This window comes from Neoarius graeffei, chromosome 6, assembly GCF_027579695.1.
Source record: "Neoarius graeffei isolate fNeoGra1 chromosome 6, fNeoGra1.pri, whole genome shotgun sequence".
Classification (NCBI taxonomy): domain Eukaryota; kingdom Metazoa; phylum Chordata; class Actinopteri; order Siluriformes; family Ariidae; genus Neoarius; species Neoarius graeffei.
Window position 1 is genome coordinate 34,988,118 of NC_083574.1, and position 27,664 is coordinate 35,015,781.

Genomic DNA, 27,664 nt, shown 5'->3' on the forward strand with positions numbered 1-27,664 from the left:
AGCTCTGTGCAGTAGTTGACGTGAATGTATGTTTAATACAGTAGCGTGGTGAGGTGCATATATTATTACTCAGACATATTTTGAATGAGATGAGATAACGACCTGAGATAACTTCAGACTGTGGAAGTATGACTATATTTTCTACGTTTAACCTGAATGTTAGTATTAGATCGAGAGTGTGACCACCATTATGGGTCAGTCCTATGACATTCTGATTAATCCCTACTGAATCTAAAATGGACACAAACGCTGTTTTCAAAGGGTCTTCTGGGTTATCGAAGTGAATATTAAAATCTCTGACAACTAAAGCTTTGTCTAAGGAAATAACCAGATCTGAGATAAAATCTGCAAATTCAGAAAGAAACTCAGAATATGGCCCCGGGGGCCTGTAAATAATAAGTAATGGAATTAACTGGGTAGACCTATTTTTTGAGGCTACATACGAGTATGAAGAACTTCAAATGTATTAAATTTATAACTAGGTTTGTGTGTTACACCTAGATAATCATTATAAATAACCGCGACACCTCCTCCTCTGCCAGTTAGATGAGGCTGGTGTATATAACTGTATCCAGGAGGACTCGCTTCATTTAATGATATATATTCATTTGGCTTAATCCATGTTTCAGTTAAAGTACATTAAACTCCTGATCAGTAATAAGTTCATAATCATTAGCACTTCAGATGTAAGAGATCTAATATTTAATAGCCCCACCTTTAGATCAAAGGTGCTGGCAGCAGCTGTACAGTCAGTATGATCTAATTTTATATTGATTAGGTTACTGGAACAAACTCTCTGAATATTTCTACTTTTTTGTTGAGCTCGGGGAACAGACACAGTCTCGATGTAGTGGACCCTGAGTGACGACTCTGTGCAGCTAGCAGACAGTCGGTTTAGCCTGTTCGTCTGCTCCCTGGCCTTGGCTCTGGATTGTCAGAAATTAACTAGGCCTGTTCTGAGACTATGACCTATGCCGCAGGAAATGAGAGCAGCACCTTCCTGAGTGGGATGGATACCATCCCGCCCTAACAGGCCAGCAGTGCCCTCAAAATTAGCCCAATTATCTATAAAGCTCACAAGGTTATAGAAACCCTAATGAGGCTGAGGTGACAACCTCATCTCATCTCATTATCTCTAGCCACTTTATCCTGTTCTACAGGGTCGCAGGCAAGCTGGAGCCTATCCCAGCTGACTATGGGCGAAAGGCGGGGTACACCCTGGACAAGTCACCAGGTCATCACAGGGCTGACACATAGACACAGACAACCATTCACACTCACATTCACACCTACGGTCAATTTAGAGTCACCAGTTAACCTAACCTGCATGTCTTTGGACTGTGGGGGAAACCGGAGCACCCGGAGAAAACCCACGCGGACACGGGGAGAACATGCAAACTCCACACAGAAAGGCCCTCGCAGGCCACGGGGCTTAAACCCAGGACCTTCTTGCTGTGAGGCGACAGCGCTAACCACTACACCACCGTGCCGCCCACATTATGCCATTTTAAGCAAAAAAGATAGATGATCTAAAAAAATCTGGATATGCCTTCAAATAATTTATTCATGAATGGGTTAATATACAGTATCCTGAAATGTATTTTTCAGTTTGTGTGTTCTTGATGATTTCCTCCAGGTACCTGTAGAGGCGCTGTGCGAACCAGGAGCTTATTGGGAAGACTGGTTGAATTCCAAATAGCTCACTTTTTATATATAGTACACTAGATAGGGTAGCTAAGTTGCTGGTCTTAAACCGGATATATAGTGCACATATACAGGGTATAAAGAAGTGTTTGGGAGTCAGGCTTTGGTGCAGGATGAAGTCCATTTCCGCTCGCGCCACTAAAGCGTCTCGTTGCGTGGAAACAGCCTGACTGAAACTCACTGAGGGGAGAGAGCGAGAGATGTGCGACTGTTTTACTGACAGATTTAATTTACAGAAGATCTTATGATTATATATTTTTTATTTCTTAGTCTGTAATTAGAGCTGTTGAATATGTTTTACTGTGATATAACACTTATATATGAACATGTTAGCTTGATAGCCGGTCCTGCTAGCTATATAAGTACCGAAATTAGAGTTAGCTAACTGTGGTGAGCTCAATGACCAGAGATTTATGCAAATAACAAGAAGTTATTTTTATCGACACAGAGAGAGAGAGAGAGAGAGAGAGAGAGAGATTGATTTACTGACTGGGCTGTCCGTGCTCTCTCTTGTTAGTGAATTAGCTTTAGAAGTGAGAGGATTAAAGTTTATTCTGGTTAAATAACTAGCTGCTGTACTAGCAGAGTTAGATATTCTTAGCTAGTTGTCTAATCCTGACCGAGACTATGGCAGGTGATGTAAAGCGCATTCCTGAGCTGGAGCAGCAGAAATATGACGCAGATGAACAGGTGAAGATTATCTGCCTCGGGGACAGTGCAGTGGGCAAGTCCAAGTAAGTATTCTAAGGGGAAAGTGCTACACCCTGTCACAATTCGATTCATAATACTGGCTTCACTATTTGATTTGATTCGCGATGCAGGCTTGACGATTCGATTCGCGATGCAGGCTTGACGATTCGATTCGAGTCGCGATGCAGGCTTGACGATTCGATTCGAGTCGCGATGCAGGCTTGACGATTCGAATCGAGTCGCGACGCAGGCTTGACGATTCGATTCGAGTCGCGACGCAGGCTTTACGATTCGATTCGAGTCGCGACGCAGGTTTTACGATCCGATTCGCGACGCAGGCCTGACGATCCGATCCGAGTCGCGACACAGGGCTGACGATCCGATCCGAGTCGCGACGCAGGCCCGACGATCCGATCCGATTCGCGACGCAGGCCTGACGATCCGATCCGATTCGCGACGCAGGCCTGACGATCCGATTCGCGACGCAGGCCTGACGATCCGATCCGATTCGCGACGCAGGCCTGACGATCCGATCCGATTCGCGACGCAGGCCTGACGATCCGATTCGCGACGCAGGCCTGACGATCCGATCCGATTCGCGACGCAGGCCTGACGATCCGATCCCATTCGCGACGCAGGCCTGACGATCCGATCCCATTCGCGACGCAGGCCTGACGATCCGATCCCATTCGCGACGCAGGCCTGACGATTTGATCCGATCCCATTCGCGACGCAGGCCTGACGATTCGATCCGATCCGATACGCAGTCTTGACGATTCGATCCGATCCGATTCGCGACGTAGGCCTGACGATACGATCCGTTTCGCGATGCAGGCCTGACAATCCGATCCCATTCGCGACGCAGGCCTGACGATTTGATCCGATCCCATTCGCGACGCAGGCCTGACGATTTGATCCGATCCGATACGCAGTCTTGACGATTCGATCCGATCCGATTCGCGACGCAGGCCTGACGATCCGATCCGATTCGCGACGCAGGCCTGACGATCCGATCCGATTCGCGACGCAGGCCTGACGATCCGATTCGCGACGCAGGCCTGACGATCCGATCCGATTCGCGACGCAGGCCTGACGATCCGATCCCATTCGCGACGCAGGCCTGACGATCCGATCCCATTCGCGACGCAGGCCTGACGATCCGATCCCATTCGCGACGCAGGCCTGACGATTTGATCCGATCCCATTCGCGACGCAGGCCTGACGATTCGATCCGATCCGATACGCAGTCTTGACGATTCGATCCGATCCGATTCGCGACGTAGGCCTGACGATACGATCCGTTTCGCGATGCAGGCCTGACAATCCGATCCCATTCGCGACGCAGGCCTGACGATTTGATCCGATCCCATTCGCGACGCAGGCCTGACGATTTGATCCGATCCGATACGCAGTCTTGACGATTCGATCCGATCCGATTCGCGACGTAGGCCTGACGATACGATCCGTTTCGCGATGCAGGCCTGACGATCCGATCCCATTCGCGACGCAGGCCTGACGATCCGATCCCATTCGCGACGCAGGCCTGACGATCCGATCCCATTCGCGACGCAGGCATGACGATTCGATCCGATCCGATTCGCGACGCAGGCCTGACGATCCGATCCGATACGCAGTCTTGACGATTCGATCCGATCCGATTTGCGACGCAGGCCTGACGATACGATCCGTTTCGCGATGCAGGCCTGACGATCCGATCCCATTCGCGACGCAGGCCTGACGATCCGATCCCATTCGCGACGCAGGCCTGACGATCCGATCCCATTCGCGACGCAGGCCTGACGATCCGATCCCATTCGCGACGCAGGCCTGACGATTTGATCCGATCCCATTCGCGACGCAGGCCTGACGATTCGATCCGATCCGATACGCAGTCTTGACGATTCGATCCGATCCGATTCGCGACGTAGGCCTGACGATACGATCCGTTTCGCGATGCAGGCCTGACGATCCGATCCCATTCGCGATGCAGGCCTGACGATCCGATCCCATTCGCGACGCAGGCCTGACGATCCGATCCCATTCACGACGCAGGCATGACGATTCGATCCGATCCGATTCGCGACGCAGGCCTGACGATTCGATCCGATCCGATACGCAGTCTTGACGATTCGATCCGATCCGATTTGCGACGCAGGCCTGACGATACGATCCGTTTCACGACGCAGGCCTGACGATCCGATGCCATTCGCGACGCAGGCCTGACGATCCGATGCCATTCGCGAAGCAGGCCTGACGATCCGATGCCATTCGCGACGCAGGCCTGACGATCCGGTCCGTTTCGCGACGCAGGCCTGACGATCCGATCCCATTCGCGACGCAGGCCTGACGAGCCGATCCCATTCGCGACGCAGGCCTGACGATCCGATCCCATTCGCGACGCAGGCCTGACGATCCGATCCCATTCGCGACGCAGGCCTGACGAGCCGATCCCATTCGCGAAGCAGGCCTGACGATCCGATGCCATTCGCGAAGCAGGCCTGACGATCCGATGCCATTCGCGACGCAGGCCTGACGATCCGATGCCATTCGCGACGCAGGCCTGACGATCCGATGCCATTCGCGACGCAGGCCTGACGATCCGATGCCATTCGCGACGCAGGCCTGACGATCCGATCCCATTCGCGACGCAGGCCTGACGATCCGGTCCATTTCGCGACGCAGGCCTGACGATACGATCCCATTCGCGACGCAGGCCTGACGATTCGATCCGATCCCATTCGCGACGCAGGCCTGACGATCCGATCCCATTCGCGACGCAGGCCTGACGATCCGATCCCATTCGCGACGCAGGCCTGACGATCCGGTCCACTTCGCGACGCAGGCCTGACGATCCGATGCCATTCGCGACGCAGGCCTGACGATCCGATGCCATTCGCGACGCAGGCCTGACGATCCGATGCCATTCGCGACGCAGGCCTGACGATCCGATGCCATTCGCGACGCAGGCCCGACGATCCGGTCCGTTTCGCGACGCAGGCCCGACGATCCGGTCCGTTTCGCGACGCAGGCCCGACGATCCGATCCCATTCGCGACGCAGGCCCGACGATCCGATCCCATTCGCGACGCAGGCCCGACGATCCGATCCCATTCGCGACGCAGGCCCGACGATCCGATCCCATTCGCGACGCAGGCCCGACGATCCGATCCCATTCGCGACGCAGGCCCGACGATCCGATCCCATTCGCGACGCAGGCCCGACGATCCGATCCCATTCGCGACGCAGGCCCGACGATCCGATCCCATTCGCGACGCAGGCCCGACGATCCGATCCCATTCGCGACGCAGGCCCGACGATCCGATCCCATTCGCGACGCAGGCCCGACGATCCGATCCCATTCGCGACGCAGGCCCGACGATCCGATCCCATTCGCGACGCAGGCCCGACGATCCGATCCCATTCGCGACGCAGGCCCGACGATCCGATCCCATTCGCGACGCAGGCCCGACGATCCGATCCCATTCGCGACGCAGGCCCGACGATCCGATCCCATTCGCGACGCAGGCCCGACGATCCGATCCCATTCGCGACGCAGGCCCGACGATCCGATGCCATTCGCGACGCAGGCCCGACGATCCGATGCCATTCGCGACGCAGGCCCGACGATCCGATGCCATTCGCGACGCAGGCCCGACGATCCGATCCCATTCGCGACGCAGGCCCGACGATCCGATGCCATTCGCGACGCAGGCCCGACGATCCGATGCCATTCGAGACGCAGGCCCGACGATCCGATGCCATTCGCGACGCAGGCCCGACGATCCGATCCCATTCGCGACGCAGGCCCGACGATCCGATCCCATTCGCGACGCAGGCCCGACGATCCGATCCCATTCGCGACGCAGGCCCGACGATCCGATCCCATTCGAGACGCAGGCCCGACGATCCGGTCCATTTTGCGACGCAGGCCTGACGATACGATCCCATTCGCGACGCAGGCCTGACGATCCGGTCCATTTTGCGACGCAGGCCTGACGATCCGATCCCATTCGCGACGCAGGCCTGACGATCCGATCCCATTCGCGACGCAGGCCTGACGATTCGATCCGATTCGCGACGCAGGCCTGACGATCCGATCCCATTCGCGACGCAGGCCTGACGATTCGATCCGGTCCGATTCGCGACGCAGGCCTGACGATTCGATCCGATCCGATTCGCGACGCAGTCTTGACGATTCGATCCGATCCGATTCGCGACGCAGGCTTGACGATTCGATCCGATTCGCGACGCAGGCTTGACGATTCGATCCGATTCGCGACGCAGGCTTTATGATATGATTCATAATGTAGGCTTCACGATTTGATTTGATTCACGATGCAGGCTTCACAATTCGATTTGATTTGCAATTGAGGCTTCATAAGTCAATTTGATTCACGATGCAGGCTTCACAATATGATTCAAGATGCAGGCTTCACGATTTGATTTGATTTGCGATGCAGGCTTCACGATTCGATTTGATTCGAGATGCAGGCTTCACCATTCAATTCAGTTCACAATGCAGGCTTCACCATTCAATTCAGTTCACGATGCAGGCTTCACCATTCAATTCAGTTCACGATGCAGGCTTCACCATTCAATTCAATTCGCAATGCAGGCTTCACAATTTGATTTGATTCAAGATAGAGACTTCATGATTTGATTCATGACACTGGATTTGATTCTCAGTATTTTGAACACAATTTTAATGAAGAAAACTTATCATAAACAATGCAAAATGATCTGTATAAAATGAAAAATTAAAGATCGATATGAACAGGTGTTTAATATTGCAAACAAATTCATACATTTTCTCCAAAATGTGATGACTGAGATGTCATTTTAACTGGAAATAGACTTTCATATTCACATACAAACTATTGCCGCAAAGTTTAAAGCACACAATTGTGTAGAACGTCTGTGTGCTGTAGAATTATGATTTCCCTTCACTTGGATTAAGGGACTGAGACCTGCCTGTACACAAAGTTTTCTGAGGTTGGTGTTGAATTCGAGTGTCCTGCACAGAATTTTCTCTGTATGAAGTAGTGCTGTTTTGAGCTGATTAAAAAACACAGTAAACAAAATAAATGACTTTGTATTAGAGAAGCACATGTAGGTATAGTTTTTTTTATTTATTTATTTATTTATTTTTTATAAAGATTACACCATTTATTTTGTCCGCTTATTGAAAACCAAGTTCCTTATTATACACAAGGTATATCACTATTCCTTACAGAGCTGTCGGAGCCATATATGAAGAGCAGTGACACCTGTAGTTGAATTTTATCATGATCAGAGGGTCAAAGGTCAAATGAACACTGACCTCATTTGTTTAGAATGGTTTGAAAGGAGAAGGTGCGAGAAGACTTACAGTTTCCACCTTTCTTTCTTTTTTTTCCTGTTGTGCTCTCTTTGTCTTGAATTTGTATAATTTGCAAATTCGTTTTTTTTTTTTTTGTCTGAAAACGTTTTTTCATATTTACTTTCATGAACCAATTTCGCATTATTTTTATAGTAAATCATCAAAACAATTTAAATAAATTTTTTTTAAATTTAAGAATTGGCCGGCATGGTGGTGTAGTGGTTAGCGCTGTCGCCTCACAGCAAGAAGGTCCGGGTTCGAGCCCCGTGGCCGGCGAGGCCTTTCTGTGCGGAGTTTGCATGTTCTCCCCGTGTCCGTGTGGGTTTCCTCCGGGTGCTCCGGTTTCCCCCACAGTCCAAAGACATGCAGGTTAGGTTAACTGGTGACTCTAAATTGACCGTAGGTGTGAGTGTGAATGGTTGTCTGTATCTATGTGTCAGCCCTGTGATGACCTGGCGACTTGTCCAGGGTGTACCCCGCCTTTCACCCGTAATCAGCTGGGATAGGCTCCAGCTTGCCTGCGACCCTGTAGAAGGATAAAGCAGCTACAGATAATGAGATGAGATGTTGAAACCCTGTTCAGAACATATAAAGGCATCTTTAAAATTTTGAACAAAAGAGCATTTTCTTTTTTTTTTCTCTTGGATTCTTTTCTTATAATTGTCACAGCAATCAATAAGGATCTAGTTATTCTAAGTTGTACAGGGTGTTTCAAAAAATTTGATATTGAGATGTAAATATCCCAGACACTACATAGTCGAGGCAAATGAAACTGAACAGGCTTAATGTTGAGCAACATAAGATTTATTTCTCAAAATTTGAACGAGAAATTCAAAGGTATGTGGTTTCCGTGAATGATTTCACAAATTTTTCAATATTCGCACCGCCTGAGACACAGCACACGTCAAGTCGGTAGTCCAGCTCCTGCCAAACACGCTGCAGCATATCTTTGGTAACAGTCTTTTCTGGTAACAGTGCGTTTTTAGAGAATTCTCTCATAAATGCACACTGCGCAGTCTTGTTCGACTGTGTTCGAGCGTACTCACAAAACACACAAAACACCTTTTCTTTTCCCATGAATGGCATTTCTATACCGAAAAAGATAAAAACATTAAACATAAAATTTCGACCCGTTTCCACACATGCTGTTAAAATTTGAGGTCAATTGAACGAGAGTTGGCAAACTTATTAGATTGTGAAATGACATAAAATTTTTTGAAACACCCTGTAGAACTGAGATGTGAATTGTTTTATGTTTATATAAAATGTTGCTTCATTGAACAAACACATTCACATTATATTCTACAATAAAGTTATTCCACGAAATCGAGTCGTACATGAGCTGATAGCCGACGAGGTGTGTAGCACCGAGTTGTCTATAAGCCATGTATGACGAGATTGAGTGGAATAACTGTTTTATCTTATCCACATTCACTGGATTTTGGAAGAATGGAGCATTTTTATTTTTTGCAAATTTGATAACTTTTTTATACAAAATCATTTCCACTTAAAAGGTAAACAAACTGGTGACAGGAGCAATTTGTGAAAAATGCTGCTATAATAATTCTTGGGGGGGAAAGTTCTCACCATCAAATACTTTTATTCCATATTTTGTTGCTTTTTTTCTGAGTAGAGTATTTATTTCATCCTCTGTTGGTTCAGCAACATGCTCTGCCATTTTGTTTTTCTCTACTCCGGTATATGAGCTGATAGCCTAGTAGTAGAGTAGTGTACGATCATAGTGTACGACTGCTCATATCCAGTGGTTGTGGATAGAATAAAAATTATATACATTTACACTTCAGTAGAGTCTACATTTTTACTTAAACAGGTGAGCAGCAGATTTTTTTCCCCCTCCAGGCGCCTCATGATTTTTTTTTTTTTTTGTAAACATGTATTTTTTTATTTTTTATTATGTACACACACAACTCAGTTTCTGCTGCAGCTGGCTTGGCTACAGGGTTCATTCTGTTAACTTGGATTAAAGACCTATCCAGTTCACCTTTCAGTGTGAGACATGGTCATATAAAATACAACCCCGATTCCAAAAAAGTTGGGACAAAGTACAAATTGTAAATAAAAACGGAATGCAATGATATGAAAATTTCATATTTTATTCAGAATAGAACATAGATGACATATCAAATGTTTAAACTGAGAAAATGTATCATTTAAAAAGAAAAATTAGGTGATTTTAAATTTCATGACAACAACACATCTCAAAAAAGTTGGGACAAGGCCATGTTTACCACTGTGAGACATCCCCTTTTCTCTTTACAACAGTCTGTAAACGTCTGGGGACTGAGGAGACAAGTTGCTCAAGTTTAGGGATAGGAATGTTGACCCATTCTTGTCTAATGTAGGATTCGAGTTGCTCAACTGTCTTAGGTCTTTTTTGTCGTATCTTCCGTTTTATGATGCGCCAAATGTTTTCTATGGGTGAAAGATCTGGACTGCAGGCTGGCCAGTTCAGTACCCGGACCCTTCTTCTACGCAGCCATGATGCTGTAATTGATGCACTATGTGGTTTGGCATTGTCATGTTGGAAAATGCAAGGTCTTCCCTGAAAGAGACGTCATCTGGATGGGAGCATATGTTGCTCTAGAACCTGGATATACCTTTCAGCATTGATGGTGTCTTTCCAGATGTGTAAGCTGCCCATGCCACACGCACTAATGCAACCCCATACCATCAGAGATGCAGGCTTCTGAACTGAGTGCTGATAACAACTTGGGTCGTCCTTCTCCTCTTTAGTCCGAATGACACGGCGCCCCTGATTTCCATAAAGAACTTCAAATTTTGATTCGTCTGACCACAGAACAGTTTTCCACTTTGCCACAGTCCATTTTAAATGAGCCTTGGCCCAGAGAAGACGTCTGCGCTTCTGGATCATGTTTAGATACGGCTTCTTCTTTGAACTATAGAGTTTTAGCTGGCAACGACGGATGGCACGGTGAATTGTGTTCACAGATCATGTTCTCTGGAAATATTCCTGAGCCCATTTTGTGAGTTCCAATACAGAAGCATGCCTGTATGTGATGCAGTGCCGTCTAAGGGCCCGAAGATCACGGGCACCCAGTATGGTTTTCCGGCCTTGACCCTTACGCACAGAGATTCTTCCAGATTCTCTGAATCTTTTGATGATATTATGCACTGTAGATGATGATATGTTCAAACTCTTTGCAATTTTACACTGTCGAACTCCTTTCTGATATTGCTCCACTATTTGTTGGCGCAGAATTAGGGGGATTGGTGATCCTCTTCCCATCTTTACTTCTGAGAGCCGCTGCCACTCCAGGATGCTCTTTTTATACCCAGTCATGTTAATGACCTATTGCCAATTGACCTAATGAGTTGCAATTTGGTCCTCCAGCTGTTCCTTTTTTGTACCTTTAACTTTTCCAGCCTCTTATTGCCCCTGTCCCAACTTTGAGATGTGTTGCTGTCATGAAATTTCAAATGAGCCAATATTTGGCATGAAAATTCAAAATGTCTCACTTTCGACATTTGATGTGTTGTCTATGTTCTATTGTGATTACAATATCAGTTTTTGAGATTTGTAAATTATTGCATTCCGTTTTTATTTACAATTTGTACTTTGTCCCAACTTTTTTGGAATCGGGCTTGTACAGTAAATATAGTTTAAAAAAGTAAAACAATTATATGCCTTGAAATAAATTAACAATGCCTATGTGCATGATCCATCTTTCCCTTTGTTTACTTGACAGATTGATGGAGAGATTTCTTATGGATGGATAGTATCCTTTTATACACGTGTGCATCATTCGTCTTGTTTTATACTCTGTGTTTTTGCAAACCGGTGAGCAGCCTAGTGGTTAGCGTGTCTGCCTCTCGACCAGGAGATCGTGAGTTCTACTTGTGGTCGGGTCATACCAAAGACCATCATAAAAATGGTGCCTATTGTCATCTGGCAAGGCATGCTGCAATATAGATGTGAGTGGGATGTCAAACTCTTGTGGTTACCAGAGGACTAGCCCACCACTGTCATCCTCGCTATGTAATATAGACGAGAGGTTGAGGGCTACGAAACGGAGATTGGCGCCGCCAAATGCACCATGTATGGTGCAGGAAGGACTTGGACTTTTTGTTTTTGCAAAACTTTTGTATAATGACTGTTTGATCCTTAGCATCTCTATCAGTCGACCTCAGCAACTGTCCACCTACGCGTTGACATTATACAAATACACCACCACTATCAACGGCAAGCCTGTGCTGGTCGGTGAGTTGTCTTGTTCTACCTGCCATTCTGATTGGGAGCTGAATGCATGATCAGCAATGTTCAGTATGAAGTTTTAATATAGGTTTCACATGTGGTCAGAGCATCAGGAAAAGTTTACAGTGAGTTATGGCTATCAGAAAAAGAACTCAAAGATGCATCAGGTTAACAAAACTATTTATGTGGATGTGCTTTGTATTGTCTTCTTAATTTGGTTTTCTGTAACAGATTTCTGGGACACAGCTGGTCAAGAGCGCTTTCAGAGCATGCACCCGTCTTACTACCACAAAGCACACGCTTGTATCATGGTAAAAACACATTTAACTCTCTCATGCAACTCAAAATCTGCACAGAATCTTGGGCTTCCCAGATGTTTTGTCAAATACTCTAGTGGAAAGTTGCTGTGTTGAATGAAATAATCCTCTCTGGGATGGTGTGATGTGGCCTGACGTGAAGCAGGAGGGTCTGGTTTAAATTTGACACATGATTTTGCATCGGTAATGAGAGCGGCATTATTATTCACACGCTTGTCTGTATCTTATGTAGGACCTACAACGGGAGAGATTTAAAGGAACAGTCCACCGTACTTCCATAATGAAATATGCTCTTATCTGAATTGAGACGAGCTGCTCCGTACCTGTCCGAGCTTTGTGCGACCTCCCAGTCAGTCAGACGCGCTGTCACTCCTGTTAGCAATGTAGCTAGGCTCAGCATGGCCAATGGTATTTTTTGGGGCTGTAGTTAGATGCGACCAAACTCTTCCACGTTTTTCCTGTTTACATAGGTTTATATGACCAGTGATATGAAACAAGTTCAGTTACACAAATTGAAACGTAGCGATTTTCTATGCTATGGAAAGTCCGCACTATAATGACAGGCGTACTAACACCTTCTGCGCGCTTCGGCAGCGCATTGATACGGAGCTCAGATATCAATGCGCTGTCGAAGCGTGCAGAAGGTGTTAGTACGCCTGTCATTATAGTGCGGACTTTCCATAGCATAGAAAATCGCTACGTTTCAATTTGTGTAACTGAACTTGTTTCATATCACTGGTCATATAAACCTATGTAAACAGGAAAAACGCGGAAGAGTTTGGTCGCATCTAACTACAGCCCCAAAAAATACCATTGGCCATGCTGAGCCTAGCTACATTGCTAACAGGAGTGACAGCGCGTCTGACTGCGTCTGACTGACTGGGAGGTCGCGCAAAAGCTCGGACAGGTATGGAGCAGCTCGTCTCAATTCAGATAAGAGCATATTCCATTATGGAAGTACGGTGGACTGTTCCTTTAAAAGCGAGATCGACTACATCCGAGCCGAATCATCCCTGTCTGTCAGATTTCCAAATCAAGCTGTAAACTGTTTATTGATTTTATAAACAGTGACGTTAAACACGCTGACGAGCTCGGTCTGTGTTAAAGCTTCCCACTGTTGCTGCGATTGTCATGAGCGGAGTCTGAAATCAAAAACTCTGTCCTTACATTCAAAAGAACTTAGTGATCTAGAAAAACCAGAAGGCTGATACACAAAACAGATCTTTTGATAAGAATGAAGATGACATGAGAGGATTTTAAAATTCACATACTGACTAATAGAATTGACAGACCAACAAGAGGAAATACGAGGTAGGTGCAGACAAACAGAAAGTGGATGGAAGAAAGAGAAAAGAAGTGATGGAAAGTCCCTTTTAAGAATCCCCATTTAGTGTTTCTTACAGGTCAAAAATTTTCCATGTAGGTGATTTTTTTTTTTTTACCAAGGTTAAAATGTTTAAAGGAGATACGCAGAACCTTTATTTTAAAATTAATTTCTGAGTGGGTAGTATCTCCATCCTTGATTCTTTTATGCTGCATAAATGGGAATAAAAATATATATATATTTTTGAGGTTAAAATTGACCGCAAAGTTGGCATTCGAGCTGCCCCGCTGAGCCAGCCACCCCTGAGTGCGTGACGTCACAGCGGTAACCGGTTTTAAGGCCGAGGCCTTTGACAGCTATAGACCAAAGTCATATAAAAATTTATGGTGAAAGTAAGAAATACTATTACCGACTTGCTCAACTAAGACTGATTTGACTTCACTGACTGATTGTGGGTTGACTCTCATTAAAACAGGATATGTGTTATAACTTATGCAACATACATGTACATGCATGCATTTTCACTGATAAAACGTAAAAGGCTAATTAAATACAACCCCGATTCCAAAATAGTTGGGACAAAGTACAAATTGTAAATAAAAACGGAATGCAATAATTTACAAATCTCAAAAACTGATATTGTATTCACAATAGAACATAGACAACATATCAAATGTCGAAAGTGAGACATTTTGAACTTTCATGCCAAATATTGGCTCATTTGAAATTTCATGACAGCAACACATCTCAAAGTTGGGACGGGGCAATAAGAGGCTGGAAAAGTTAAAGGTACAAAAAAGGAACAGCTGGAGGACCAAATTGCAACTCATTAGGTCAATTGGCAATAGGTCATTGTAGCGATCAGAGCGGGTGGGTGGAGCACAGAAGTACGGCAAGCCAGAACTGATTATTTTCAGCTTTAAACACTCTCCCAGCCACACACGCACGCACGCACGCACGCACGCACACACACACACACACACACACACACACACACACACACACACACACACACACAAGTCTTCTGGTTGGGGAGAGAGCTCCCTTCCTCTGCTCTCTCTCTCTCCTTTTATAGGGCGCGGTCACTGGGGAAGACACACAAACACAGGTTAACTAACATCAGGTGCAGTGATTCTGCCACTTACCTTCCCTGACTCCGCCCTCCGTTCACAGACCGACGCTTGACCCCCGCTGCCGCATACCCCCACCGCCTGACTCAGGCCGGGCAGCCATCCAGCCTGTAGCCGACTTCCCCCCGACGGGAGAGGAAATCTGCGACCATCTGCGCCCCTGGCCTGTGGACCACCTTGAAGTTAAAGGGCTGGAGTGCCAGATACCAACGGGTGATCCACGTGTTGGCATCCATCATGCGATGGAGCCACTGAAGGGGCGTGTGGTCCGAACAGAGGGTGAAAGGGCGTCCCAGTAGGTAGTAGCGGAGGGCGAGGACCACCCACTTGATGTCCAGGCACTCCTTTTCTATTGTGCTGTAGCAGCCCTCACGCACCGACAGCTTCCTGCTGACGTACAGCACTGGATGATCCTCCCCCTCCACCTCCTGGGACAGAACAGCCCCCAGCTCTCTGTCCGATGCATCCATTTGCAACATAAAGGGGAGAGAAAAGTCAGGGGAGTGTAACAGTGGCCCCCCACACAGTGCAGCCTTTACCTCAGAGAGAGCCCACTGGCATTGCTCCGTCCACTGGACCGGATCTGGTGCCCCCTTTTTAGTGAGATCAGTCAGTGGGCTGGTGACGTCCGAATAATTAGGTATAAACCTACGATAGTAGCCAGCCAGCCCCAGGAACTGTCTCACCCCCTTTTTGGTCTTGGGCCTCGGGCAGGCCGCAATCGCTGCAGTCTTGTTAATTTGGGGACGCACCTACCCATTGCCCAAATGGAAGCCCAGATACCGTACTTCCACCCGCCCAATCGCACACTTCTTTGGGTTGGCTGTGAGACCCGCTTGCCTCAGTGACCTAAGGACGGCCCTTAGGTGTTGTAAATGCCGCAGCCAGTCATTACTATAGATTATAGTATCGTCTAAATATGCGGCCGTATAGGTGGCGTGGGGCCGGAGGACCCTATCCATAAGCCGCTGGAACGTTGTGGGTGCCCCAAACAGCCCAAAAGGAAGTGTGACAAACTGCTGTAAGCCAAACAGTGTGGAAAAGACTGTTTTCTTTCGGGATAATGGAGTCAAGGGGATCTGCCAATATTCCTTTGTCAAATCCAGTATCAAATAAAAACGAGCTGTGCCGAGTCGATCCATTGGGTATGCATCAAATTTAGACACCGAGTTGACTTTTCTATAGTCCACACAGAACTGGACCGACCCGTCGGCCTTGGGGACCAAGACCAGCAGGCTGCTCCAGTCACTGTGGGACTCCTCGACAATGCCCATGTCGACCATGGCTTCGAGTTCTTCCCGAACCACCTTTTTCTTGTGTTCGGGCAGCTTGTAAAGGCGGCTGCGCACTACCACCCCCGGGGGCGTCTCAATGTGGTGTTCTATGAGGCGGGTGCAGCTAGGCAGGGGCGAGAACACGTCCAAAAATTTGGTCTGCAACTGGGCAACCTCCGTGAGTTGGATCGGGGAGAGGTGGTCTCCACAGGGGACCGGAGAGGGAAGCGATGTCAATGTTCCCTTTTGAACTTCTGGTCCCAGCTCCGTCTTCTCCGGACCCAACGACACCAACGCTACGGGGACCTCCTCGTTCCAAAGTTTGAGCAGATTGAGGTGGTAAATCTGTAGCGCCCCACCCCTGTCCGTTCGCCTCACCTCATAGTCAAAGTCCCTGACTCGCCATGTGACCTCAAAGGGTGCTTGCCACTTGGCGATCAATTTGGAGCTCGACGTGGGCAACAGCACAAGTACTTTATCTCCCAGTGCGAACTCCCTAAGGCGCGTGCCCGTCGTACAGGCGGATTTGCCGTTCCTGGGCCTGCCGCAAATTCTCCTGGGTTAGGTGTGTGAGTGTGTGGAGTTTTGCACACAGGTCGATAACGTATTGAATTTCGTTTTTGCTCGTTGAAGGTCCCTCCTCCCAATTTTCCCGCAGTACATCTAGGATGCCGCGCGGCTTACGCCCATATAATAATTCGAACGGGGAGAACCCACGTGGAGGCTTGTGGGACCTCTCACACTGCGAATAACAGGGGTTCGAGCCATTTATCCCAGTTGTATGCGTCCTTGCGTACAAATTTTGTTTTTGAGGGTGCGATTAAACCATTTGACTAAGCCGTCTGTTTATGGGTGATACATGCTGGTGCGGATTGGCTTAATTCCCAGTAACCCATACAGTTCGCGCAGTGTGCGTGACATAAACGTAGTGCCTTGATCAGTCAGAATCTCTTTGGGGATTCCAACTCAGGAGATGACGTTGAAGAGTGCTTCCGCAATACTACGTGCTGAGATATTGCGAAGAGGCACTGCTTCCGGATATCGTGTTGCATAGTCCACCAGAACTAAAATAAAGCGATACCCTCGTTGACCAATCTAATGGCCCGACAAGATCCATCCCAATTCTTTCGAACGGGGTTTTGATTAATGGCAGGGGGTGCAAAGGCGCTTTTGGAATGGCTGCTGGATTTACTAACTGGCATTCGCAGCATGCCGTACACCACCTACGGACATCGCCGCGAATCCCTGGCCAATAGAACTGGGCCATTATTTGTGCTAGTGTCTTATCCTGCCTAAGTATCCAGCCATGGGATTAAAGTGAGCCGCCTGGAATATATATTCCCGGCGGCTCTTTGGGATCAAAAGCTGTGTGATCGGCTCCTTAGTCTGAGTGTCCTGCGTCACTCGGTATAATCTATCCCTCATAATGGAGAAATAGGGGAAGGACGGGGTGGCGTTTGGCTGGAGTGTTTGACCATCGATTACTCTCACTTGGTCAAACGCATGCCGCAGAGTCTCGTCTCGCGACTGCTCTAACGGAAAATCCACGAGGGATTCCCCGAGAGAGGGAGGAGGAGCCGGCAGCTCCTCACTCTGATGCGGTGATGTAGACAGCTCTGCGACAGCTGCTCCCACCAATGCCACACCGGGAGCTCCCCCTGCTGAACTATGGTAGGCCCCACTCTTCACTAAATGAGTCATTAATTCCCGAAATCCCAGCCAGTCAGTCCCCAAAATTATCGAGTGGGTAAGGCGAGGATTAACTGCCATCTTTACTCTAAATTTCTCTCCTCGAAATAGAATGTGGACCGACACTAAAGGGTAGTTGTGAACAACCCCGTGCACACACAACACCTTCACCAATTGTGCTCTCCCCAATGCCTCGTCTTGCACCAGGCTTTGGTGGATTAAGGTCTGATTACAGCCGGAGTCCACCAAAGCCTGATACGTATCCCCTTGGATACTCACCGGTATGCGATACGCTCCGGCCCGATCGAGGGCGGTCCCTGGCGCGTCGGGGATCCGGACCACCGCGCCCACCTCCATCGCCGAGCACTGATGCTGGAGGTGCCCCGGTTCCCTGCAGCGCCAGCAAACCGGCCCGGGCTCTCTCTCTGCACCTGCGCTCTGGGGCTCACTCACCTGAGGGGGGGGAGAGACAGACACGGAAGTGGGAAACGATAGGGCACTGTGGGTGTGATGGGCCGGCTGGGGTGGAGCCGTCCCCTGCCTCCGCGGTGGGGGAATGGGGTGAGGACGAGGAACCGAGGGAGAGAGAGAGGAGAGGGGAGAAGAGGAGACATGCTGTCCTGCCATCGGAACAGCCGCCAAATGGTCCTCCGCCAGCTCGATGGCCTGATCCAGTGACGCTGGGCGATGGCACTGGACCCACTCCGCTGTTCCTTCGGGAAGTCGGGCGATGAATTGTTCCAGCGCCACCAGATCGAGGATTCCCTTGGTGTCGCGGTTGTCGGCCCTCAGCCACCGCTGGCAGGCGTCACGGAGTTGCTGGCCAAACGCGAACGGCCGGCCGACTTCCTTCAGGCGCAGAGCGCGGAAGCACTGTCGTTGTTGCTCCAGGGTGTGCCCCACATGCTGGAGGATGGCCCAGCAGCGATTGGCGTAGGCCAGCCGGCTGTCGGCGGGGAGCTGTAGCGCGGCCAGCCGCGCCTCGCCCGTTAGCAGGGGGAGGAGGCGTGCCGCGCGCTGTTCCACCGGCCAGCCCCAGGCCTCTGCTGCCTGCTCAAAGAGCGTGAGGAAGGCCTCGGGGTCGTCGTGTGGGCCCATCTTCGTTAGGGTGAGGTGGGGAGGGCCCGTGGAGGTGGTGGACCCCGCCGACGCGAGTAGGTGCCGGAACGCCTGGCGATCTTCCTGCTGTGCCAGCACCAGGGCCTCGAACCTTTGCTCCTGCTCCTTCCGGAGGGCGACTAGTGCCTGGTGCTGGCTCTGTTGGGCTGTGGCGAGGGCATGGATCAGGTCCTGGAAGGGGGAGGACTCCATGGGGCTGTTCTCCTCTGTGCTCCGATCCCGGGTTTCGGCACCACTGTAGCGATCAGAGCGGGTTGGTGGAGCACAGAATTATGGCAGGCCAGAACTGAGTTCCAAAAACACTTTTTATTTTCAGCTTTTCAGCTTTAAACACTCTCCCAGCCACACATGCATGCACACACACAAGTCTTCTGGTTGGGGAGAGAGCTCCCTTCCTCTGCTCTCTCTCTCTCCTTTTATAGGGCGCTGGGGAAGACACACAAACACAGGTTAACTAACATCAGGTGCAGTGATTCTGCCACTTACCTTCCCTGACTTCGCCCTCCGTTCACAGACCGACACTTGACCACGCCCCCGCTGCCACAGTCACTAACATGACTGGGTATAAAAAGAGCATCTTGGAGTGGCAGCGGCTCTCAGAAGTAAAGATGGAAAGAGGATCACCAGTCCCTCGAATTCTGTGCCGACAAATAGTGGAGCAATATCAGAAAGGAGTTCGACAGTGGGCGGCACAGTGGTGTAGTGGTTAGCGCTGTCGCCTCACAGCAAGAAGGTCTGGGTTCGAGCCCCGTGGCCGGCGAGGGCCTTTCTGTGCGGAGTTTGCATGTTCTCCCTGTGTCCGCATGGGTTTCCTCCAGGTGCTCCGGTTTCCCCCACAGTCCAAAGACATGCAGGTTAGGTTAACTGGTGACTCTAATTTGACCGTAGGTGTGAATGTGAATGGTTGTCTGTGTCTATGTGTCAATGATGACCTGGCGACTTGTCCAGGGTGTACCCCGCCTTTCACCCGTAGTCAGCTGGGATAGGCTCCAGCTTGCCTGCGACCCTGTAGAACAGGATAAAGCGGCTAGAGATAATGAGATGAGTTCGACAGTGTAAAATTGCAAAGAGTTTGAACATATCATCTACAGTGCATACTATCATCAAAAGATTCAGAGAATCTGGAAGAATCTCTGTGCGTAAGGGTCAAGGCTGGAAAACCATACTGGGTGCCCGTGATCTTCGGGCCCTTAGACGGCACTGCATCACATACAGGCATGCTTCTGTATTGGAAATCACAAAATGAGCTCAGGAATATTTCCAGAGAACATTATCTGTGAACACAATTCACCATGCCATCCGCCGTTGCCAGCTAAAACTCTATAGTTCAAAGAAGAAGCCATATCTAAACATGATCCAGAAGCGCAGACGTCTTCTCTGGGCCAAGGCTCATTTAAAATGGACTGTGGCAAAGTGGAAAACTGTTCTGTGGTCAGCCGAATCAAAATTTGAAGTTCTTTATGGAAATCAGGGACGCCGTGTCATTCGGACTAAAGAGGAGAAGGACAACCCAAGTTGTTATCAGCGCTCAGTTCAGAAGCCTGCATCTCTGATGGTATGGGGTTGCATTAGTGCGTGTGGCATGGGCAGCTTACACATCTGGAAAGACACCATCAATGCTGAAAGGTATATCCAGGTTCTAGAGCAACATATGCTCCCATCCAGACGACGTCTCTTTCAGGGAAGACCTTGCATTTTCCAACATGACAATGCCAAACCACATACTGCATCAATTACAGCATCATGGCTGCGTAGAAGAAGGGTCCGGGTACTGAACTGGCCAGCCTGCAGTCCAGATCTTTCACCCATAGAAAACATTTGGCGCATCATAAAATGGAAGATACGACAAAAAAGACCCAAGACAGTTGAGCAACTCGAATCCTACATTAGACAAGAATGGGTTAACATTCCTATCCCTAAACTTGAGCAACTTGTCTCCTCAGTCCCCAGACATTTGCAGACTGTTGTAAAGAGAAAAGGGGATGTCTCACAGTGGTAAACATGGCCTTGTCCCAACTTTTTTGAGATGTTGTTGTCATGAAATTTAAAATCACTTAATTTTTCTCTTTAAATGATACATTTTCTCAGTTTAAACATTTGATATGTCATCTCTGTTCTATTCTGAATAAAATATGGAATTTTGAAACTTCCACATCATTGCATTCTGTTTTTATTTACAATTTGTACTTTGTCCCAACTTTTTTGGAATCAGGATTGTAATCAGATGAACTGAGACAATCACATTCTGAAGCAAATTAAATAATCTCATACCGGTAACTTAAACACACAATACAAGTTACATGGATTCATCTAAATGCAGGTAAACAATGTGTTTTTGTTGTTTTGTATACAAATGAGAGTTGCTTTTTACCCGTCTGTGTTCTCGCTTCTTGAAGGCCAATCTAGTAGCAGATTGTTTTGAAACGATCTGACTTTCAGTTTCTTTGTTCAGTTCTCCGTTCATTCGCTTCTTCCACGTAAGGGTGAGATATTGCTGCTGAGGCAAGCATATCCAGCGAAAAAAATCAGACAGCTGGTCCACTCATTCTCCATGCTGAGTACTCCGCCATTACTGCTCAGCTCAGGCAATTACTAAAACCTGGGACGGAAGGGGATGTCACCAGTTTTAGCAACAACCGCAGGGAGGTCACTGCCCGAGCGATATGATGTCACGTCCCGTTCTGTCCTGGGTTTTAGCAACAACCCTCGGCTCACACTCCGGGAGAACTGGTGCAACTGAACTTACTTTCCTTTACTTGTAGTTTTCTTTTCCTTTAATTGTTGGTACTGCACCCTTTTTATAGCCAGCACTCCTCAACAGATCAGAGGTTTCGTACGAGTCTTCAGTAAAATGTGCAGAGCAGAGGAGAGACCACTTCGTAGGCGTCCAATTTGCCCGTGAACAACTTTGCAGTTTGAACATCCTTGGGCCATGAATGCAACGTAAATCCACTTTCTGTTGAGTTGCTGCACCTGCCAGCAACACATCTACATGGCATGGCGATAAATTAGCTCAAAATGGAAGCTCGGAGTTGCAGTCAGCTCTTTGTTTTAGTATAGCGGAAATGGTGATGAGACCGATAGACTTCCTCCGGTGACGTCACAGATGTCAAGGTCATTTCACTCAGACCGCTACCTATATGAATCATTTTAATCGTAAAAATTACTATATTAGATTTATTGTTCACACTTAAAACCATTCCTATGCCATTCTTGAGGTTTCAAGGCATTTATAAACAAAAAGTGAGGCCATGGTTCTGTGTACCTCCTTTAACCTAGTTCATAATTTCCAACCTAGATACATTTTTGGATTGTCTAAGATTCTTAAAAGGGACTTTCCGTCACTTCTTTTGTCTCTATTTCTTGCATCCACTTCCTCTCTGTCTGCACCTACCTAGTATTTACTCGTCTGTCTGTCTATTCCCATCTATCTAATTATCATTTTAAAAATATCTTTTTTCATATTTAACCAGGCTTCAAACTCCGGTCCTTCTGACGCTTAACCCAACACCTTAACCACTAGACCAGTGGAAAGAGTGATGTATATTTTGAATTTATTAATGAGTTCAGTCTTATTACGTTATCAAGTAGTTTAAAATACAAAGTCTTCCCAAATCCTAACCCTTGCTATAGTAAGTCTCCCTAATACAAGTCGCAAATTATGAACTGGGTTTAAAAACTCTAACCTAGGTTGAAAAATTCCACCTGACCTCCAGTTCTGACCTGTAACATTTATACTCAGTAACAGCCTAGAATCGTACACAAGTATGAGGTTTGAGACATAGCACTCGGGTGTTTAGTGGAGGTAGATGAACAGGGATATTTGTCTGTTTTTATTGCTGATCTACCCTAGTGCAGTGTGTAAAATAATGTACACTTGTCTGAATGAGACTCCCAGGAAGATTTTAAAATAGCGCACAAATTCTGTCTTCGAATGAAGCAAAAGAAGAGACTGTGAGATTACCCCTTTTTGTAAATCAAGCGACCCTCATGTGGAGTCGTGACAACTACGACTTTGGGAGCTGCCTGGTGCAGGCACTATTATAGGCAGTGTATTCATTTACACATGTTCAGTTGAATTGAGCATTGTGTCAATCTTTGTTCATAGGTCTTTGACGTTCAGAGAAAAGTAACATATAAGAATCTTTCCAGCTGGTATAAAGAGCTGAGAGAATACAGACCTGAGATTCCCTGTTTGGTGGTGGCGAATAAAATAGATGGTGAGGAAATGCAAAGCTTTCATTTTCATGTTGTTTCTAATGAATATCTATTCATATTTGCATGTTTACTGTTTCTGCCATGCTGATGTGTATCTTCTTTTTTTCTTTCTTTTTCTCTCTTTCTCGGGCTGTGTAAAAGCTGACATGAGAGTGACACAGAAGAGCTTTAACTTTGCTAAGAAGCAGGGACTGCCTTTCTACTTTGTGTCTGCTGCTGATGGAACTAATGTGGTCAAGGTGCGATTTTTAAACCCATTTAAAGTGGTGTTGATTCATTTTCTGTAGCAGTAGCTCTGACCGTAGTGCTGGCTGCAAGATAAATCACAAGTTTATCTTAATGTCTGCATTTTTTTTTTTTAAATTTATGGTAACAACTTGGGCAGGGGCGTATCGGGGTGGACATGGAAGCCTAACAGATATCAAATGGATTTGTAAAGTGTTATTTAACAAGTATGTATAAATGTGTTTCTCTGGTGGAGCTTTCTGTAAAGAAATGTTGAACATTTCTCGAAAAATTTTCCATCATGGGGAAGTGCACTGTGGTATCTCAGTTATGTGACAAGCTGCATGTTTTCAGTGTGATAAGAGAGAGAAAATAATAGCGACTGGTGAGAGAATGACAGCGAGCCAGTCTATGGTCTTTTATTTCTGCTTCACATCAGGGTCCTGAATCACCCTGTTGGGATTTATTTCACAATACCGACTGGCTCGCTGTACATAATCCTGCTTATTACATGGCTACTTACTAAAGAAATCAATAATTTGATACAAAATATTGGTTTAAAATTGGATTTATTGATTTAAAAATGATTTTAGTGCTTCTGCTAATGAGGTGGTCCATAAAAACTAATATATATATATGAAAGAGAGAAATGTATATTATATTATAATGGAAAATGTCGTAATCAACCAATCAGAACGGAGTATTCAAATGAGCTGGACTATATATATATATATATATATATATATATATATATATATACACTACACACACACACACACTACCATTCAAAAGTTTGGGGTCACCCAGACAATTTTGTGTTTTCCATGAAAAGTCACACTTTTATTTACCACCATAAGTTGTAAAATGAATAGAAAATATAGTCAAGACATTTTTCTGGGCATTTTGAGCATTTAATCGACCCCACAAATGTGATGCTCCAGAAACTCAATCTGCTCAAAGGAAGGTCAGTTTTATAGCTTCTCTAAAGAGCTCAACTGTTTTCAGCTGTGCTAACATGATTGTACAAGGGTTTTCTAATCATCCATTAGCCTTCTGAGGCAATGAGCAAACACATTGTACCATTAGAACACTGGAGTGAGAGTTGCTGGAAATGGGCCTCTATACACCTATGGAGATATTGCACCAAAAACCAGACATTTGCAGCTAGAATAGTCATTTACCACATTAGCAATGTATAGAGTGGATTTCTGATTAGTTTAAAGTGATCTTCATTGAAAAGAACAGTGCTTTTCTTTCAAAAATAAGGACATTTCAAAGTGACCCCAAACTTTTGAACGGTTGTGTGTGTGTGTGTGTATGTATGTGTGTGTGTGTGTGCGCGTGTGTGTTATTTACCAGCTGGGAGGTCCGTATCGTGAAATACTGTGACCGAGGTCTTGACAGTACTGACCGAGGCCCAGGTCACGGTATTTCACCATACGGACCGACCTTAAGCTGGTAAATAATATATTTATTTTTTTCTTTACCAAATTCTAACAGAAAACGAGAGCGCCCGAAAAGGAAAACCGAGCTGAGGCGAGCCGCCATTTTGAATCCTCGTTCACGGCTGTAATGCAAATGGCTTCCTCCTCGGTGTACAAGTGCACTTCCATGGCAGGAAAAAAATACATTTTGCCACCTATGTAGTCCCCTATTTATACAAAATTGAGTCATTCAGGATTCAGCCATGTTTTTGCTCGGCGTTAGCAACAGTTAGAGGTTTTTAGCTTTCTCCTGAAATGTTTTCTTTTATTTCTTCTTCCTCAGGGTAGTAAAACTTGCTTTCGCTGTGAACGTCGTTATCACAATCCATGCTGTAAAATTAATGCTATTCTCCTGAGAAATGCAAAAATAAATGTTGACAAAAATTGCTACTATTGTTAACGAGCGAGTTGCCAGAGGTCCGTAACTGGGGTCCGTACCGTAGGATACGGACCCGCTTGTCAGCCAATCAGAGCGCAGGTTTTGATGGAAACCGGATCGCGAAAAAAATAAGTAAGGGTTAATGTCCAGTGAATCGGTCATTATTGCAAAATAAACCCCAGCAGGCTGATGCAGGACCCTGATGCAAAGTGGAAACGAGACAGTCAATGAAGTTCAATCCGGCTCCATCCAGTCAAGAAGGAATGCTTTAAAGTGGGTCACCTTGCATAATAAATGTTGTAAGCTATATACACTATATGCACCCTAGGAATACCGACCTATTTGCCAGAAAGAATCCAAAACGGTGAGGAATTCACCGAGAAGAAGCAATTTTTTGTTGAACTGCTCATTAAGGCTCAATTAGTCCATAACTTCATTAATAATTGTAATTCAGAAAATTTGGGTAGAAGTTATATGTACCCTAGGTACCCCTACCTTCATGCCAGAATCAAAATTGGTGAAGAATTGAGGGAGAAGACGTGATTTTCATGAAATATGGACCACGCTGGACGGATGACTAACAGACAACGGACAACACATAATGGCATAAGGTCATCGCTTGTCAGCCGGACAAGCTAATAACAGACCATAGAACGCTATAATTGACAAATCTGAATTGATTTTTCAACAGAGCCATGTAATAAAACATGAACAGTTATAATGGTAACTAACTCATGGATTTTCTATGACCTTAAACTAATAAAGCACAAGATGTCATTTGTTAATAAATAAAAATCACTTGCTTTAGCAAATTGCTGTGGTCTAAGAGGAAAAAAACCACTTTGGGACGTGCTGTTATAGGAAAATGATCGACTTTGGAGAAGTCATGGTATCATACCATCCTGTCTTTTATTATTTTTCCCCATAACACTGTTTTATTCCTTACATAACTCACTTTAATGAACTATAATCATCAGTTTACTTTAAGTTTTTTTTTTTTTCATTGAAATGGAAATGAAGGACTCAACAGCAACAACATCAAAAAGATTTGTAATGAGTCAGGAAGACTTCTTTATTTGGTTCCTTGTCGATACAAAGGCAAAATCTAATTTCAGATCAGATGGTCTTTATGTCCAACATGCTAAAACAGATACTCATTTCAAAGCTAATTTTCTTTTCCAAGTTCTTTAACATGAATTTTGATTGGTTGAACGAAGTTTATACAATGACACGTTAACGATCCTAAATCTGCCTGCAGGTTTTCAAAGATGCTATAAACATGGCTTTATCTTACAAGAAGAACTCCAGTGACTTTATGGATGTGGTCATGAGAGAACTGGAGGTGTGTGTGTGTCTCTCAGCTGTATTATGTCTAATCATGTTGCTGCACTTTACAGTGATTGACTGATAATTCTTTCAATGCAGAACTTTGATTTGGAGGGCAAAGAAGAGTCGGCTGATGAAGAAGAAGAGGAGGGAAAAGCAGACTGACGCTCTCGGCGTGTGGTGGGAGCAGAATGGTTTGTCTCTGCATTAGATTCCTGTTAAAATCACAGCTGCTCACCAACTGCCCTGAAGAGTTCACGAGCCGTTCAAACAAAAGTGAAACCAGCAGGGACAAAGCTCTACCTCAGGTGTTAGATCAATCCCTGTTACCTACTACACTGAATATTCAGTGCATGTAATAAATGTTTGTGTGGCTTTAGAAGGTCTTAGAAGCACACTGTAAATGCTTTTCAAGTCCAGTGCAGGTGTTCTAGGTACAGTGATGTGTGGGTTTTTCAGACATTTTAAATTCTGGATGCAGCTGTTCAGGAACGTGGGTTGGCGGCCATGGTGAAATCTCACACCGTGTGTGCGTAAATATGTAGCAGAGAGCCTGTTATTTGATATCGATTGTGTTTTTTTTTTTTTTTTCTCATCAGTGGATGAGAAACAGTGGAAAGCCTTGATGACACTAATGATGTATAACAGTTATTCCACGAAATCGAGTCGTACACAAGCTGATGGCTGATGAGGCATGAAGCGCCGAGTTGGCTATAAGACATATACGACAAGATTGAGTGGAATAACTGTTTTATTCTATCCACATTCACTGGATTTTGAGAAACGGAGCATTTTGTTTTTGCAAATATGATGAATAAAAACTTCATACAAAGGTCTGACAAAATAATTTCTGCTTAGAATGTAAACAAACTCGCGAAATGACAGTGGCAATTTGTGAAAAATGCTAGAATAGTTCTTGAAAAATAAAAAAAATGTACTCTTACCATCAAATACTTTAATTCCATATTTTGTTGCTGCCTTTTTTTTTTTTGGTATTTTTTGGGGTTTTGTTTTCAATTAGAGTTTTTATTTCCTCCTCGGTTGGTTCAGCAACATGTGCCGCCATGATGTTTTTCTTCTTTAGGTTTTTTTTTTTTTTTAGCTGTTGGCAAAGCAAGTTAAAGGTGCATTACTGCCACTGACTGGGCTGGAGTGTGGAACAGGAGATATTTGGGTGGGTGGGTGGGGGGTGG

At 46.3% G+C, this 27,664-nt stretch overlaps 1 protein-coding gene across 1 annotated transcript; it reads left to right on the forward strand.

Annotated features, from left to right (window-relative positions):
- The first annotated feature begins 1,865 nt into the window (after nt 1-1,865).
- On the forward strand, nt 1,866-27,631 carry rabl2 (RAB, member of RAS oncogene family-like 2). The gene is made up of 8 exons (XM_060922896.1): nt 1,866-2,438; nt 11,481-11,510; nt 11,913-11,992; nt 12,218-12,297; nt 22,948-23,059; nt 23,199-23,296; nt 26,404-26,487; nt 26,571-27,631. The coding sequence occupies exons 1-8, from the start codon at nt 2,332-2,334 to the stop codon at nt 26,634-26,636; spliced, it is 657 nt and encodes a 218-aa protein (XP_060778879.1). The 5' UTR covers nt 1,866-2,331; the 3' UTR covers nt 26,637-27,631.
- The last annotated feature ends 33 nt before the right edge of the window (nt 27,632-27,664 follow it).